Source organism: Larimichthys crocea, chromosome V (genome assembly GCF_000972845.2).
Source record: "Larimichthys crocea isolate SSNF chromosome V, L_crocea_2.0, whole genome shotgun sequence".
NCBI lineage: Eukaryota > Metazoa > Chordata > Actinopteri > Sciaenidae > Larimichthys > Larimichthys crocea.
The window spans coordinates 1,676,324-1,690,968 of NC_040015.1; the positions used below are offsets into that span (position 1 = coordinate 1,676,324).

The 14,645-nt window shown below is 43.5% G+C and overlaps 1 protein-coding gene across 1 annotated transcript; it reads right to left on the reverse strand.

Moving 5' to 3' along the window:
- Window positions 1-8,348: 8,348 nt before the first annotated feature.
- On the reverse strand, window positions 8,349-10,070 carry LOC109143172 (piggyBac transposable element-derived protein 4-like). Its single transcript, XM_019279615.2, has 3 exons — window positions 10,040-10,070; window positions 8,996-9,957; window positions 8,349-8,784 (listed from the first exon to the last, which is right to left on the reverse strand). Exons 1-3 carry the CDS (start codon window positions 10,068-10,070, stop codon window positions 8,392-8,394), a joined length of 1,386 nt encoding a protein of 461 aa, XP_019135160.2. The 3' UTR covers window positions 8,349-8,391.
- Between the last annotated feature and the right edge of the window lie 4,575 nt (window positions 10,071-14,645).

Here is a 14,645-nt window from a genome sequence, read left to right on the forward strand (position 1 = left end):
GGTTTTCCAGCTCAGGACAGGAAGACTAAAGGCCAACAACCCTGAGCCTAATTGGCCATGTGTGTATATGTCTTGTTCCTGACCCCTAAAATACACTGCATGCAAAACGGCTGCAGAACGGCTCCGCTCCGGAACGGCTGCGTACTCCGCTGTCCACCAACTCACACATAATCCGTTTGTGATGCACTCAGGTGCGTCTCCGCTGGCCACAGAGCGACGCGAGAACAAATTCATGCATAATCGCACGATATTGCCAGCTGTAGTCTCTTTGACTCCTGCAATGGCATTCCACACTGCATCTTTTTTTCTGGTGTCCTTATAAAAAGGATGTGAGGTGTCAAATGATTACGCCTGAAAACCCCTCACCTGTTGACTTCAGGTCGGCCCCTCCTATTATGACGTGTTCTTGTAATGAAACTCGATCTGTGGTTGTGAGGGACCGAGTCAGCTGGCAATAAGCACAACAGGTAGTATTTTCAAAAAAGGGTTTTTATTTACCCAAAGTATGAAAGAAAACAAAATTTCCAAACAAAAGCAATAAAGAACTGGGCCCATAAAAGAGGTCAAATTAAAAAAAAAACAAACAAACAAACTAACAGAAGACAAAACAAACAGACCTGATGACTAAACACAAGAGGGAAACTTATATACTGGGTGATCAGCCCATACCAACACAAGAGGGGTAAACAAACACAAAAGACAACAGCTAATTACCAACGCAAATCAGGAAAATTAACTCCTTGAAATAAACATAATCCATACTTAACAAAACTAAGTAAAATTACTAATTGTCTCAAAAGAATTAAACAGTAAAGCACTAAATTCCCCCCCACATGATGTGCCGGCCCAATCAGCATCCTCTGCTCCAAAATGGCTGAGCTTGTGGGGTGGATCCTTTTGCCTGGCATTCCCAGCTCCCAGCAGCAGCACCGGTAAATCAAAGAAAACAGATTAGAAATTGTATTAAATGAAGACTGTACAAAAGCTAACTAAATGTGCGCGCTTCAAATAGAAAACCAATGTACTGTCATTTAATAAAGTGTGTTATCTGAAACAGAAAGTGTGATTTATTGCAACTAAATGTATAATATGTATAACCAAAATTTAACCATAGAAACAAATGTGTGAGTGCAGAAGGTTACCAACTTTTTTATGGCTGTGTGGCCACAGCTGTGGCCATCACAGTGGTGAACACGGAGTATTTTATTTTGAAAATCCACCGGGGTTTTATTTTATATTTTGTAGCCGATTTCCTTCCCCACACGGTCTGCTCTGTGCTGAATTTATGCGCCGTGCTCTGGCGTCCGTGAAAAATAAAAGCTCTGCGTCTGTGTTGCGGAGGGCGCAGTCGTTCCGGAGCCGTGACAACTGCCGGACGGAACGATTGACTAAAATTCCGCTTGCAGTGTATTTTAGGCTTTAGTGTGTCTGCTATAGTGTCCTTGTGTTCTTCTTTCCAGCATTTTTCCTAGTGTGCTTTAAGATTCCTGGTTTGTATCCCCGTGTTCATGCTCCTGGTCTTATTGTATTGTGGTCTTGTTATTTCTGGATTTCTGTTTGTTGGACAAACAATCTTTTGTTTGTATTTTTTTGCCTGGATTTCCAGTGGCCTTTTGGTTAGTCTGTTTTTTTTTTTGTCTGTTGGTTATCCTGCTTCTGTGTTTCTTTGTGTTCATCCCTCACTGCTTTGCTTTATTATTAAAGTTAGCTTTTGTGTACCTGCCTGCATTTGGGTCCATTCATCATCCAAGTCAGAAGCACTTATGTATGACTGGTGCTTGTGTGTTTAGAGTGATCTCCCGTATTACATGCATTCCCCCACCCTCCCTCGTAACAGTAATAATAAAGGACAAATCTAGACCATGAACACAAGACTCACTAGTTGCAGTAGCACAGAAGCTTGTAGCAAGACAAAGTTTTTCCTCACTCGAACCGAGGGTCTAAGGACAGAGGGTGTCACTCCCTGTACAGATTGTAAAGCCCTCTAAGGCTAATGTATTTTGTGACTTTGGACTATAAAATTATTACTATAAAATTTGATTTGAAAACAGTAGTCAATATTCAATGTCCATATGCAGAGCATATGTGACATTTTTTGATATATGTGGACTATGCTGCAAACTGCAAGTTCAGCCTCATATATTATATTTTGGGAGAATTAAAAGCACATGTCTTTCTTTGTACCCAGGCAAATGCCCTTTGTTTTGTCTGACAGTTATATGCTTAAAAACATGAATATAAAAACACGTGTTTGTGGGGTAATCAGGTCAAAAACATCTTTGGGCTGGGCTGTCATGTGGTAAGAGACGTTTGCCGACAGGTCTGACGGGGTGATTGACAGCCATCCACCATTCACTGAAGTGTGGAGAATAAAGGTAGACACCATTAACAATGTCATTGAAATGTACTTGTGCGTCTGGGGCAGAAAAACGTTCACAGGATAAAGGTATGGCTTTGTTCATGATGTGGGGTGGAGAGGGAAGATATAATGCTCAGCTAGCCTCAGATAAATGTTAGCTACCTCAGCTAGCTGGCTAGGATTGTTTGTATGTAAATAAAGTCAGCTTTATCCAGAGTTTGCCTTATGAAAGGGCTCAAATAAATGTGTCTGGAATGGAGACTGGACTTGAAATCCCTTTCAAAATGTATTAGAATATTTATTGTGACAATGCAGTTTACTAATTTGAACAAAGCTGTAAATTTAGAGTGTCCTGTACTGCATAAGACTGTTAGTTCTACCCTCAGTAACAATACAGGTTGCAAGTTGTCCACTATGTAATGCACTTCAAATTATATGCAAACATATTCCCTTTATAGCTGTCAGGCCAGAACTCAAAACAGGACTCAGATGCTGAGGTGTCAGTGAGCAGTTTATTATGAGTCAACAAAAACCTCTCGACAGAGTGACACAACAGGCTATAGAAACTAAACTAAACTAAACTAAACTAAGGAAAACAAACAAAAAAAAGACACTCCAACGGAGGAAAAACTCTGAACTGGTTATAAAAATTTATCAAAATCAAAGTCACTCCCAAGGAGAAAAATCAAAGGCTGCAAAACATTAACTGAAATCTCTGAAAAAACAGGGAAGAAACAAAAACTCTCCTGAAAGGTGGAGGCTGAACAAACAACTAAACTAAGCACTATGAAACAGGAGAAAGCAAAAACTCACAAGCAGAAACGCTATGACTGTGGCAAGGCTTGGAAACGGCTTTGGTGCACGATCGGAAGACAAAACACTTTGGCACAGGACAAAGAGAGACGCAGACAATATATACACAGGGTAATGGGGAACAGGTGGAAACATTTAGGGCACGGAAGACAATCAGACCGGTGACATGAGGAAGGGCAAGTGACCTGAAACGAGAGGGCAGGTAAATATCAAAATAAAACAGGAAATGACGAGACAGAACAAAAACCCAGCTTGACCTCACCGCGGTGTGACAATATCATATGCTGCTTATCACTCATTTACTTTCATTTTTATTACTTAACTAGTATAATGTGTAGATAAACATATAAATACACTTTAAAGGGACACATATTTATTGTATGTAATGTTTAATATAAAAGCAGATTCAAAATGCATTAGTGCAACACGGCAGTTGGCTAAGGAGCTTTGTCTTTGCAGGAGCAAATTTGAAATACTTAGGAGGTCCAGTTCAAGGAGAGCCAGGGGGACCTTCATCAGCTCCTGATCAACAAACAGCAGGGCCATCATCAACTGACCAGCAAGCAGCAGGGCCATCTTCTCCTACAAACTTGGAAGCACAACTGCCAGTGTTTGGTCAACCAATTGATCCAGCTGACCGTCAGTTCTCTCAATTCTAGACAATGAGGAGAAAAACTGTAGTGCCTTCAAGCCGATAAGATTGGCGTATTAAGTCCTAGTATTGAAGTAAGAGTTGCTTAAGCAGAGCAGTCAAGTCAATACACAATCTAGTCCAGAAATCTTTTCCCATTAACAACTTATCTTCTCCTACTACCATCAGTTCTCTCAGATTTATTCAGGACAGATTTAGTGGGTAGAGGGACATTTCATGTCAGCCCAGAGAGATGGTAGAAGCTTTCATCATTATTTCTACAGAACATTAGTGAATGGGGAAAAGATAAAGCTTTGCTAGTCAATAAAAGATGCCCTTTACTGCTTTTGCTGCATTCTCAAAGAAGGAATACAAATTAATGACAGAGTAAGTATCAAAATAGACAAACATAGGCATACTTCTTAAAAGTCATGAAAGAAGTCCAGAGCATACAACACACATGGCAACCTGGAAAGATTTTGAAAGGACATTCTATTTTTCTGGATTCCAGTTTGAGAATTCACATCTTTTAAATGACACAGAGCTCGCGCAACTGAGGCTGCAGAGGTCACCAACAAAAAACACTTAGTGCATTGAGAACCAAAGTCAGTGTTTCTTTTAGGGTAATAATAATAACCAAATCTAGACAATGAGGAGAAAAACTGTGCCTTCAGTCAGTTACGATTGGCGTACTAAGTCCTAGTATTGAAGTCAGAGTTGCTTAAGTTACAGAGCATTTGTGTCTGAGATTTGTTTCAGATGTGATTTCTCTTCAATCAGCTCTCTGGAACCTTCTCCACGAGGAACTTGTCACAACCAAGACAACCCCAAAGAGAAGCACTTGTGAACACAAGAATCACCAGTGGCTCTGTTTGAGGTACTCTGAGTTTGATTCTCATAAAATGTGGCTTTCAATACATTTTGGTCAATAACATTTTTTTCCCAGATTCAGCAGTCAAGTCAATACACAAGCTAGTCCAAAAATCTTTTCTCAGTAACAACTTATATTGAACAGCTGTCCTGGTGAATACTTTAAATTGATCCTGGGCAAAGCTACCCCAACAAGTAGCACTTACTGCATTGAACTCAAGTCAGCGCTTTTGTTTGGGTAACATTGGTGACAAATTTTCATATTTAGCTAGTCGTGTGAAAATGATGTAAATTGTCATTCTCTGCATTTGTCCAGTCGAATAACTCACAACCAAGACAACCCCAAAGAGAAGCACTTATGAACATGGCAATCATCAGTGTCTCCATTTGAGGTGATCTGAATGTGGCATCTGTCTTCAGATATAGTGTGTCGCATTTGTCGTGTACAACCGCCCCAACAAGTAGCACTTACTGAATCCAATAGTCAAGTCAATGCTCACGTTGGGCCAATACCACAGACTTGTAGTGATCAATCTTCTTGCTCATGAGCTTCTCTGTAGTCCACTTGTTTTTTTCTGCTGTCTTCTGCATGGTGTCTCAGTAGCAGTGGAATGTCTTGCACAGATCTGCCTGTCTTAAATACTAAATACAGGCATTTCCACGATACTCCACCTCCTTGTATTAGACAATGGTGCATGAATAATTTGAGTCTGATCATCAGACAATCAGGTCATTTTAAAACCATGCATACCATTAACAGTTGATGAGTGGTCAATTAAACGACAAAGAGTTTTCTTGATAAAACTCTTTACCACACCCACCAGTTGCAGGTCTGTTAGCACAGAAACTTGTAGCAAGACAAAACAGTTGTCAATATTCAATGCCTGTAAGATTTGGAATCTACATACAGTTTGTCAGCATTTACTACCTACAACATCAAAGGTCAACTTTAAAGGACATTCTCTTTTTCTGGATTCCAGTTCTAGAATGCGCATATTTTAACCCTCCTGTCGCCCTTCGCAATCCGTATACATCCGGTGTCGTCTTGCACTGGGTCAAACTGACCCGCGCTTCAAGGATGAGCAGGAGGAGTTGGCACACGTGGGGCAATACAGGAGCACACAGCCTCTGCCTAGCTGCTCAAGAAAAACCCTCCTCTTGTTGTGCTTTCCTGGCAGCCAGTCGGGGTTGAGCTCTCGATATCACGAAGGCGTTGTCGAAGGACACGTCGAGAATGTTGTGGAAGACGGCGAGGGGCCAGCGTGCCGTCATCCTCCTGTAGCTGTAGGTGGTGACAACTTTGTCCAGGTTGTCCACGCCGCCTTTGTTGGAGTTGTAGGCCAGGATGATGGCGGGCTTATTGTCCGCACGGTGCCGCCGGCCTGCGACGTCTGCGATCCGAGCGTGGAACCGGTAGGAGACCAGCACGGTGTCGTGTGTGAAGGCGAACTTGGAGTCTCCCTCGGAGTGCGAGCAGGGCGTCCAGGCCACCCACGACTTGATCCCATACCTGGCAGGCTTGTTCAACATGTACTGTCGAAAGGAGCAACGGCCTTGGGCATTGATGGAATCGAGAGAGAGAGAGAGAGAGAGCGAGAGAGAGAGAGAGAGAGAGAGAGAGATTACAGAACTGTCTATTTTATCACTCCATTACCACCGTATCTTTGTTCTCAGTCCAAACAGAAAGTAACAAACCAGAGTTCTGAGACTTTCTGCAACATTCTGTCGTTGATCTGCATGTGCGGTTTATTTCCCCACCACCGCCATATCTTTTCTCAGTTCCAACATAAAACCTGGCATGCTGCCAAGTAACAAGCCAGAAGGTTCTGGGACTTTCTGGAACATTCTGTGGTTGACCTGCCTGTGTGGTTTATGGCACCACCAACACCCCCTCTTGTTATATCCTTTCTCAGTCCCAACAGAAAACTTGGCATGCTGTCAGGTAACAAGCCAGAAGATTCTGGGACTTTCTGGAACATTCTGTCGCTTTTTTTCTGTGTGTGTGCGTGCGTGCGTGGGTTTAATCCCACCGCTACCAAAAGAAAGACAAAAAAACCTTTATTGTATTGGGTTGTAGACGGTCGGTAGCCTCTCGACCCACGCGTCCCAGACCTTTCTCACAACTGCCAGTTTGTCCGAGACACGTCTCTCCGCTCTCGTTTCGCGGTCATCGAACCGCACCAGCTTCAAGTAAACATAAAAGACTTTGAGCGACATCGTGGCACGGAAAATAGTACGTCCGCTCTCCACGTCCCATAGGCTGGCGGTGGCCTCACCTCGGGACCTGTACACACTGACTAGGATGAGCAGCCCCATGTAGTCGTGCAAGTCAATCTCATCCATCCACTTCCAGCCGCCTCTTCTGTATTTTCTAAGACCCTTGCGATTAGTCTCCTCCAGGATGATTTTGTCTATTTCCGGCGTAAGGAAGAGGCAGAATGTCGAGACGATATCTCTGGGCCCCTACGGCCAGAGCTGCTGCTGCTGCTGCTGCGAGGGTATCGTTTGGTACAGTGTAGAGGACCAAGTTATTTTCCGTTTCTTGACAGGAACATCTCTGGTGCAACAAGAAGGCTTTCTTCTTTGTCCCCTTTGTCCCCTCCTTCTCCATCAGTCCGTAAGATCGGCCTTGACGAAGAATGGCGCTATTGTTTTGTTTCTGGATGCTACCGCTAAGGTGAACGAGGTGGTGGAGAGAGGCGTGGTCATACAGGACACCTTCACTCCTGTTCTCCCCCTCGTTAACCCGGCAGCCAAAGTCATCATTTCCAACGCTGCCCCGTTCATAAAGAACGAGTCTAATCAGAGAACTGTCACGGTACGGCCAGATAGTGTCTCACATGCAGATGGTGTCACTGAGCTGCAAATCAGCCAAGGTAAAACATGTAGTCAGTCACCGCAGACAGGTATACATGATCCTGTCCTTCTCTTTTAAAATCGAGGGCTATAACTACATGGTCTTGGCAACTCTAGAGATGATGACATGTTTTGGCTGTGGTATGGAAGGTCACTTGATCTGATCCTGTCCGGAGAGGGGCGGGGCGAAGCAGCCGGCAGCGGCTACCAAGCAGAGGCTACCACTTATGGGGAACCACCGCAGGCCGCTCGGCCAGAGATTGCTGTTGCCGGGGAGGCGCCGCAGCCGGCCCGGTCCGAGGCTGCTGTTGCCGGGGAGCCGCCGCAGCCGGCCCAGCCCGAGGCTGCTGTTGCCGGGGGGCCACCACAGCCGGCCTGGTCCGAAGCTGTTGCTGGCAGGGGGCCGCCGTGGGTCACTCAGTCGGGGGGCTCTGCTGGTGGGGCTTTGGTGGCTGCTGGTCCGGATCCTCTCGCCTGTGTCACAGGAGGACACAGGCCTGGAGGTAAGAAACCCGGGGGAAACACCCCTCACATGTGATAAAATGACAGGGACTGAGACAGGTTGGGAGGACGGTGGTGGGGTCGAAAGTAGTGGTCAAGTGACAGGGTTGGACGAGGAGATTTGAGTGATGACTTAAGTGTCACAGAATAAAAAAAGGCACCGGGGCGGGGAGATAACTATCAAATTTTCATGTATTTCTTAAATAATTTTAACCCTTTAATGCCATTTTGGGAACATGAACCCACATATTTATTATCAAAATCACAAAATACAGAAGATGAAACAACTTAAACAATTTAACAATTTGCATTTGTGTCAGTGAGGGAATTCAGCCAGTGAAGCAGGAGCTGCAGATACTGGTCAGGTGGACTTTGCAAAAATACTTATTGCACTTAGCACACTGGGTATACACCTTCGCTCCTTTCTGCAAAATGTGCACTGCCTGTGGCTCTTTTTTGAGGGCCTGGCCTCTGCTGCTGCTAGCTCTTCCACTTGGTCTTGGACCTGTGCCACCAGTTCAGCTGCTTCTGCTGTCCGTGGCATGCGTTGTCTGCATGCCATCAATGGGGCCACTAAGGATTTCCCCAAATCCTCAAGAAACAGGCGCCGCCTGAAAAGTTTCCTCTCATTCCAGCTGGGATTCACATCTGTATAGAGGATGTAAGCATTAAAAGCAGAGACATTCAAGATATTGCAGAAGAGTGTCTGCGGCCACCTGGAGGATCGCCGACTGCAACTGTATGTGCCGACAACCTGCAGAAGAAAAAGAAATGACCAAAGAAAAAAAAATAAATACTAATATTCTTCCTCAACACAAATATAGACCATCTGTCATTCATTATACATTATAAATATAAAATAAACTCAATAATTGTGCTAAATAACCTATGGCTATGTCAGAAAATGATATGTTTTGAGTAACAACAAAATAAATTGTAATTAATTTATGTGTAATAGCACATACCTTATCCAGGTTGTCGACTGCATCTTTGCAGTGATTGTAGTCCACTATGATCTTTGGTTTCCTCTTTGGCCCCTCCTCCACTGCTGGATCTCTGTGTTTTGTGCTGAGCAGCACCACATTCTTACCCTTCTTTGGAATGTATGATACAGCTGTCTGGGTGCGACTGAACACGACTGGTCTCAGCCTGGTCTGAAGAAGCTGTGGGGGGAGCTCCGGTTTATTTTTCCTCAGGGTGCCCACCAGGGTCATCTTCCACTTGTGTAGCTCCTCTGCCAGCGGAAAAGAAGTAAAAAAGTTGTCTACTGTCACAGTGTGACCCTCAAGTCCCTCTGTCATCTCAAGGGCGACCCGCATCCCCTGGTTCACCTCTCTCATTGCTCCTGGAGACCTCCCAGTGTATACCTGCATTTTCCAGGCATATGAGGTCTCCACATCGCACAGCACCCAGACTTTGAGACCATATTTTGCCGGTTTGCTGGGAATGTACTCTTTGAATAAACAGCGGCCCTTAAAAGGGACCAGCTGTTCGTCAACACATACATCTCTTCCTGGAGTGAAGAGAACAGGGAGGCGGGTGCTCCATACATCCCACAGTTCTCTGATGGCAGCCAGCTTGTCCCTCCTTTGACGTGCTGGTCTTGACAGGCGGTCATCAAACCTGAGGGCTGTGCTTATCTGCATGAACCTCTTTCTGGACATTGTGGCACGAAAAATTGCTCTTCCTGTGTGCTCAGCCCAGAGGCTCTGTGTCGCCTCATTCCAGGACCTGTACAGCCCAGCCAGGATCAGCAAGCTGATGAAAGCCCACAGCTCCACCTTGTTTACATCCATCCAATCTTCTGTTGTACGTCTCCCCTCCAGATTTGTATTCTTTAGGATGAGCTGAATCACTTCTTCAGTAATGAACAGCTCAAATGATGTTTTTGGGCTGGAAATCCTTGCCCTAGCGTAATGTGTGGACCCTGAGGACAGAATTTTAGGTGTACCTCAGAGTGTCTTTATGGGTTGGAGCCCAGATCAGCTTGCCATTTTTTGAATTCCAACCAGCGCCCTTGTCCTCCTCCTGGTCCTCCATTTCCTCCTCATTATCATCCTCCTCCCCCTCCCCCTCCTCCTCCTCCTCCCTTGAGCTCGACCCATCTTCAAATGCAGGCAAAACCTCCCCTGATGAGTAGTCATTCCCTGAATCGGTAATGCTGGACGTATCCTCCTCGCCCTCAGAGGACTGCAAGACAGTGCTTAGAGCCTCTTTCAGTGACATGTGTTTCTTCATTTTTGCTGAAGAAATGAGCAGCCAAGCAAGCTAAATGCATTTATAGGTTTGCAGCAACAGCACCTGAGTAAACATGATGCACTGAAAACCAAAATGAAAAAAGACTTTGGTAGTTGAGTGCTTCTTTGACCTTTTGATTTCGATTGATCTCTCTTTTGTTCTATTTTTTGTTTTTGTATTTTTGTATGGGGCTCTGTTGTTTGTGTGTGTGTGTGTGTGTGTGTGTGTGTGTGTGTGTGTGTGTGTGTGCGTGCATGCGTGTGTTGAGGCCGTGAGGGTCTGTGGGCATAAGAAAGAGAGGGAGAGAGATGGGAATGTGCAAAATGTGGTGAGCAAAAAAAAGACTCTTTTTCCCTGTGCACACACTTCTTCTTCTTCTCTGTGCACACACGCACACACAAATAATATTCTCAATACACACATTCATACCATACTTTTACATCAATACCAACACACCCAGACCATTTTAGTTATAATTATGTGTTTTATTGCCAAGCAATAGTCGGAAATGCAACAGAAAAAAATCTCAATGAAACAGTATGGAATGGAGCCCTCAGCCATACAGTGGAAAATGACGTCAAATGATGGATAATTGATTTATTTATTTTTTTCGTCAAAAGCTTCGATTGAAAAGGTTGTCATACGTACAACATTGTTTTTGCTAAAATTAGAGTAGGATCAAAAGTGTACGTTATAATGGCAGTCAATGGTACAAAAAATGTCCTGAGGGAACCCAGAGGAACTTTCTTTTCTACACAGTGTATCATAGTCCTGTTATTAAATCTAAGGTTGGAATTTTAAAATTGGATAAAAAACCCAAAACCTTGGAAAGTTTTGTCTCACTACCATTAACACAGGCAAAATTATAGAGTTTTTTCAACTGAAAAGTACACAAAATGTACCAAGGGGAGGGTTAAATAAGATGGTGCCTGACCATGAAGAGCTTTATAAGTAAGGAGAAGAATTTTAAATTCTATTCTAGATTTAACAGGGAGCCAATGCAAGGAAGCCAAAATGGGAGAGATGTGATCTCTGATCTTGGTTTCTGTCAGAACACGTGCAGCAGCATTCTGAATTAACTGTAAAGTCCTAAGAGACTTATTGGAGCAGCCTGATAACAAAGAGTTACAATAGTCCAGCCTAGAAGTAACAAATGCATGGACTAGTTTTTTTGCATCTGCTTGGGACATGTCTGATTTTGGCGATGTTACATAAGTAGAAGAAAGCAGTCCTCGAAATTTGTTTTATGTGGACGTTAAAGGACAAATCCTGATCAAAAACAACTCCAAGATTCTTTACGGTGGAGCTGGAGGCCAGGGTGATCCCGTCTAAAGTAACTAAGTCTCTAGAAAGAGAATTTCTGAGGTATTTGGGTCAAATTAAAAGAATCAGAAAATTGTAGGTCATCCAACTTTTTATATCCTTAAGGCGTGCTTGGAGTTTAGTTAATTGATTGGTTGCATCAGGCTAGATCGATAAATATAATTGGGTGTCGTCAGCATGAAAACTGATGAAGTGATTCCTAATAATGTTCCCTAAAGGAAGCATATATAAACTGAATAGAAGTGGTCCTAGTACAGAACCTTGTGGGACTCCATGACAAACTTTGGTATGCGTGGAGGATTTATCATTGAGGTGAACAAACTGAGATCGATCTAAAAAGTACGATTTAAACCAGCTTAGGGCGGTTCCTTTGATGCCAATTTGATGTTCCAGTCTCTGTAAAAGAATTTGATGGTCAGTGGTGTCAAATGTGGCACTAAGATCTAACAGGACAAGTACAGAGATGAGTCCTTTGTCTGATGCCATTAGGAGGTCATTTGTAACTTTGACTAATGCGGTCTCTGTGTTATGATGCACTCTAAAATCTGACTAAAAATCCTCAAATAGATTATTGTTATGGAGAAAGTCACACAGCTGAGTAGCTACAGCTTTCTCGTATCTTAGAGAGAAAAGAAAGGTTTGATATCGGTCTGTAGTTGGCTAAGACCTCTGGGTCTAGAGTGGTCTTTTTAAGACGAGGTTTAATTACAGCTACCTTAAAGGACTGTGGTACATATCCTGAAAATAAAGACAGATTAATCATATCCAATAAAGAATGACTAACTAGAGGTAAAACATCCTTGAGCAGCCTGGTTGGGATGGGGTCTAAGAGATAGGTTGACGGCTCAGCTGTTATTTGATGAAGGTTGATGGGAGAAAAACAGTCTAAATACATAGCAGGTTTTACAGCTGTTTCCAAACTTGCTTTATTAGAATGCCGATCAATGCCTGTTGAGGGCAAGAGGTGATGGTCTCTAATAGTTATAATTTTACTATTAAAGAAGCTTATGAAGTCATTGCTACTTAGAGCTAAAGGAATAGATGGCTCAGTAGAGCTGTGATTCTCTGTTAGCCTGGCTACAGTGCTGAAGAGAAACCTGGGGTTGTTCTTATTCTCCTCTATTAATGAAGAGTAGTAGGCTGCTCTGGCATTACGGAGAGCCTTCCTGTATGTTTTGAGATTATCTTGCCAGACTAGACGAGATTCTTCTAGTTTAGTGGCACGCCACAAGTCTGCTGGCTATACCATGGTGCTAACCTCCTTTGTTTAACTATCTTCTTTTTCAAAGGTGCAATAGAGTCTAGTGTTGTCCATAATGAGCCTGTAGTACTATCAACAAGATGATCTATTTGTGAGGGTCTAAAGGAAACAGACAAGTCATCTGTTACATTGAGACATGGCATTGAATTAAATGCTGAAGGAATCACTTCCTTAAATTTGGCTACAGCACTATCAGATAAACATCTGCTGTAGGAGTTTCGGCAAAAAGGCTTATAGTCCAGTAATATGAACTCGAAGGTTATTAAAAAAGGTCAGACAGAAGATGATTCTGTGGAAAGACTATTAGATTATCAATTTCGATGCCATACGAGAGAACAAGATCAAGAGTGTGGCTCAGACAATGAGTCGGTTTATTTACACTCTGACAGAAGCCGATTGAATCTAATAAAGAGATAAACGCAGTACTAAGACTATCATTGTGGTTGTCCACATGAGTCTTAAAATCACCTACAATAATTACTTTATCTGTTTTAAGGATCAAGCCTGATGCAAATTCTGCAGAATAAGGACCTGGAGCTCGATATACTGTAACAAATAAAATTGGCTGCAATGTTTTCCAGGTTGGGTGAGTGAGGCTAAGAACGAGACTTTAAAAGGAATTATAATTTAGTTAAGGTTTAGGATTTATTAATAGACTTGAGTCAAATATTGCTCCAACTTCACCACCTCGACCAGTACTTCGAGGAATATGAGTATTATAATGACTCGGAGGAGTGGATTCATTTAAGCTAACATATTCATCCTCCTGCAGCCAGGTATTCAGTGAGACAGAACAAATCAGTATCATAATCAGATAATAATTCATTGACTAAGACAGCTTTAGATGACAAAGACCTGATATTCAGGAGTCCACATTTTATTCTCTTATTTTGGACTGCTGGAGATGTTGATTTAATTTTTATTAAGTTCTTACGATGAACTCCTCTTCTGTTTGTTTTATCTTTAAATAATGTAGGTGGATGGGGGACAGACAGTCTCTATACTAAAGGACTGGGTGGGCAGCTGCTCTAATGGAGGCGCAGAGAAGCGTGTAAGACTGCAGCTTTGCTTCCTGGTCTCAACTCTGGGTTGTCACGGTTTTGGTCGACTATTAAACTTGGCCATATTTCTAGATATGAGAGCTGCTCCATCCAAAGTGGGATGGATGCCGTCTCTCCTAATCACACCAGGTTTTCCCCAGAAAGGTGTCCAATTATCTATGAAGCCCACATCGTTTGCTGGACACCACCTCGACAGCCAGCGTTGGAATGATGACATGCGGCTATACATGTCATCACTGGTCACATTGGGGAGGGGTACAGAGAAAACTACGGAGTCCGACATCGGTTTGGCATATTCACAATCCAGTGAAACATTAATTTTAGTGACCTCCGATTGGCATAACCGGGTGTCACTACCACCAACGTGAATAACAATCTTACTGTATCTACGTTTATCTTTAGCCAGCAGTTTCAAAAAAGACTCGATGTCGCCCGCTCTGGCCCCCGGGATGCATTTAACTATAGCCCCCAGTGTCGCTGACTTCACTTTTCGGACTATGGAGCTGTCAATGACCAGAGTTGGCCTCTCAGCGGGTGTGTCGCTGAACAGGGAAAATCTGTTAGAAACGTGGAGTGGTTGGTGGTGTACCATGGGCTTCAGTTTGGGGCTATGCCTCCTTCGAACAGTCACCCAGGCTCCTGGCTGCTCGGTAACTACCGGGGGACGGCTAACTGAAGCTACCTGCGGTGGTACCGCACCAGGTACAGGGGACTGGCTAACTATCTGAGCTA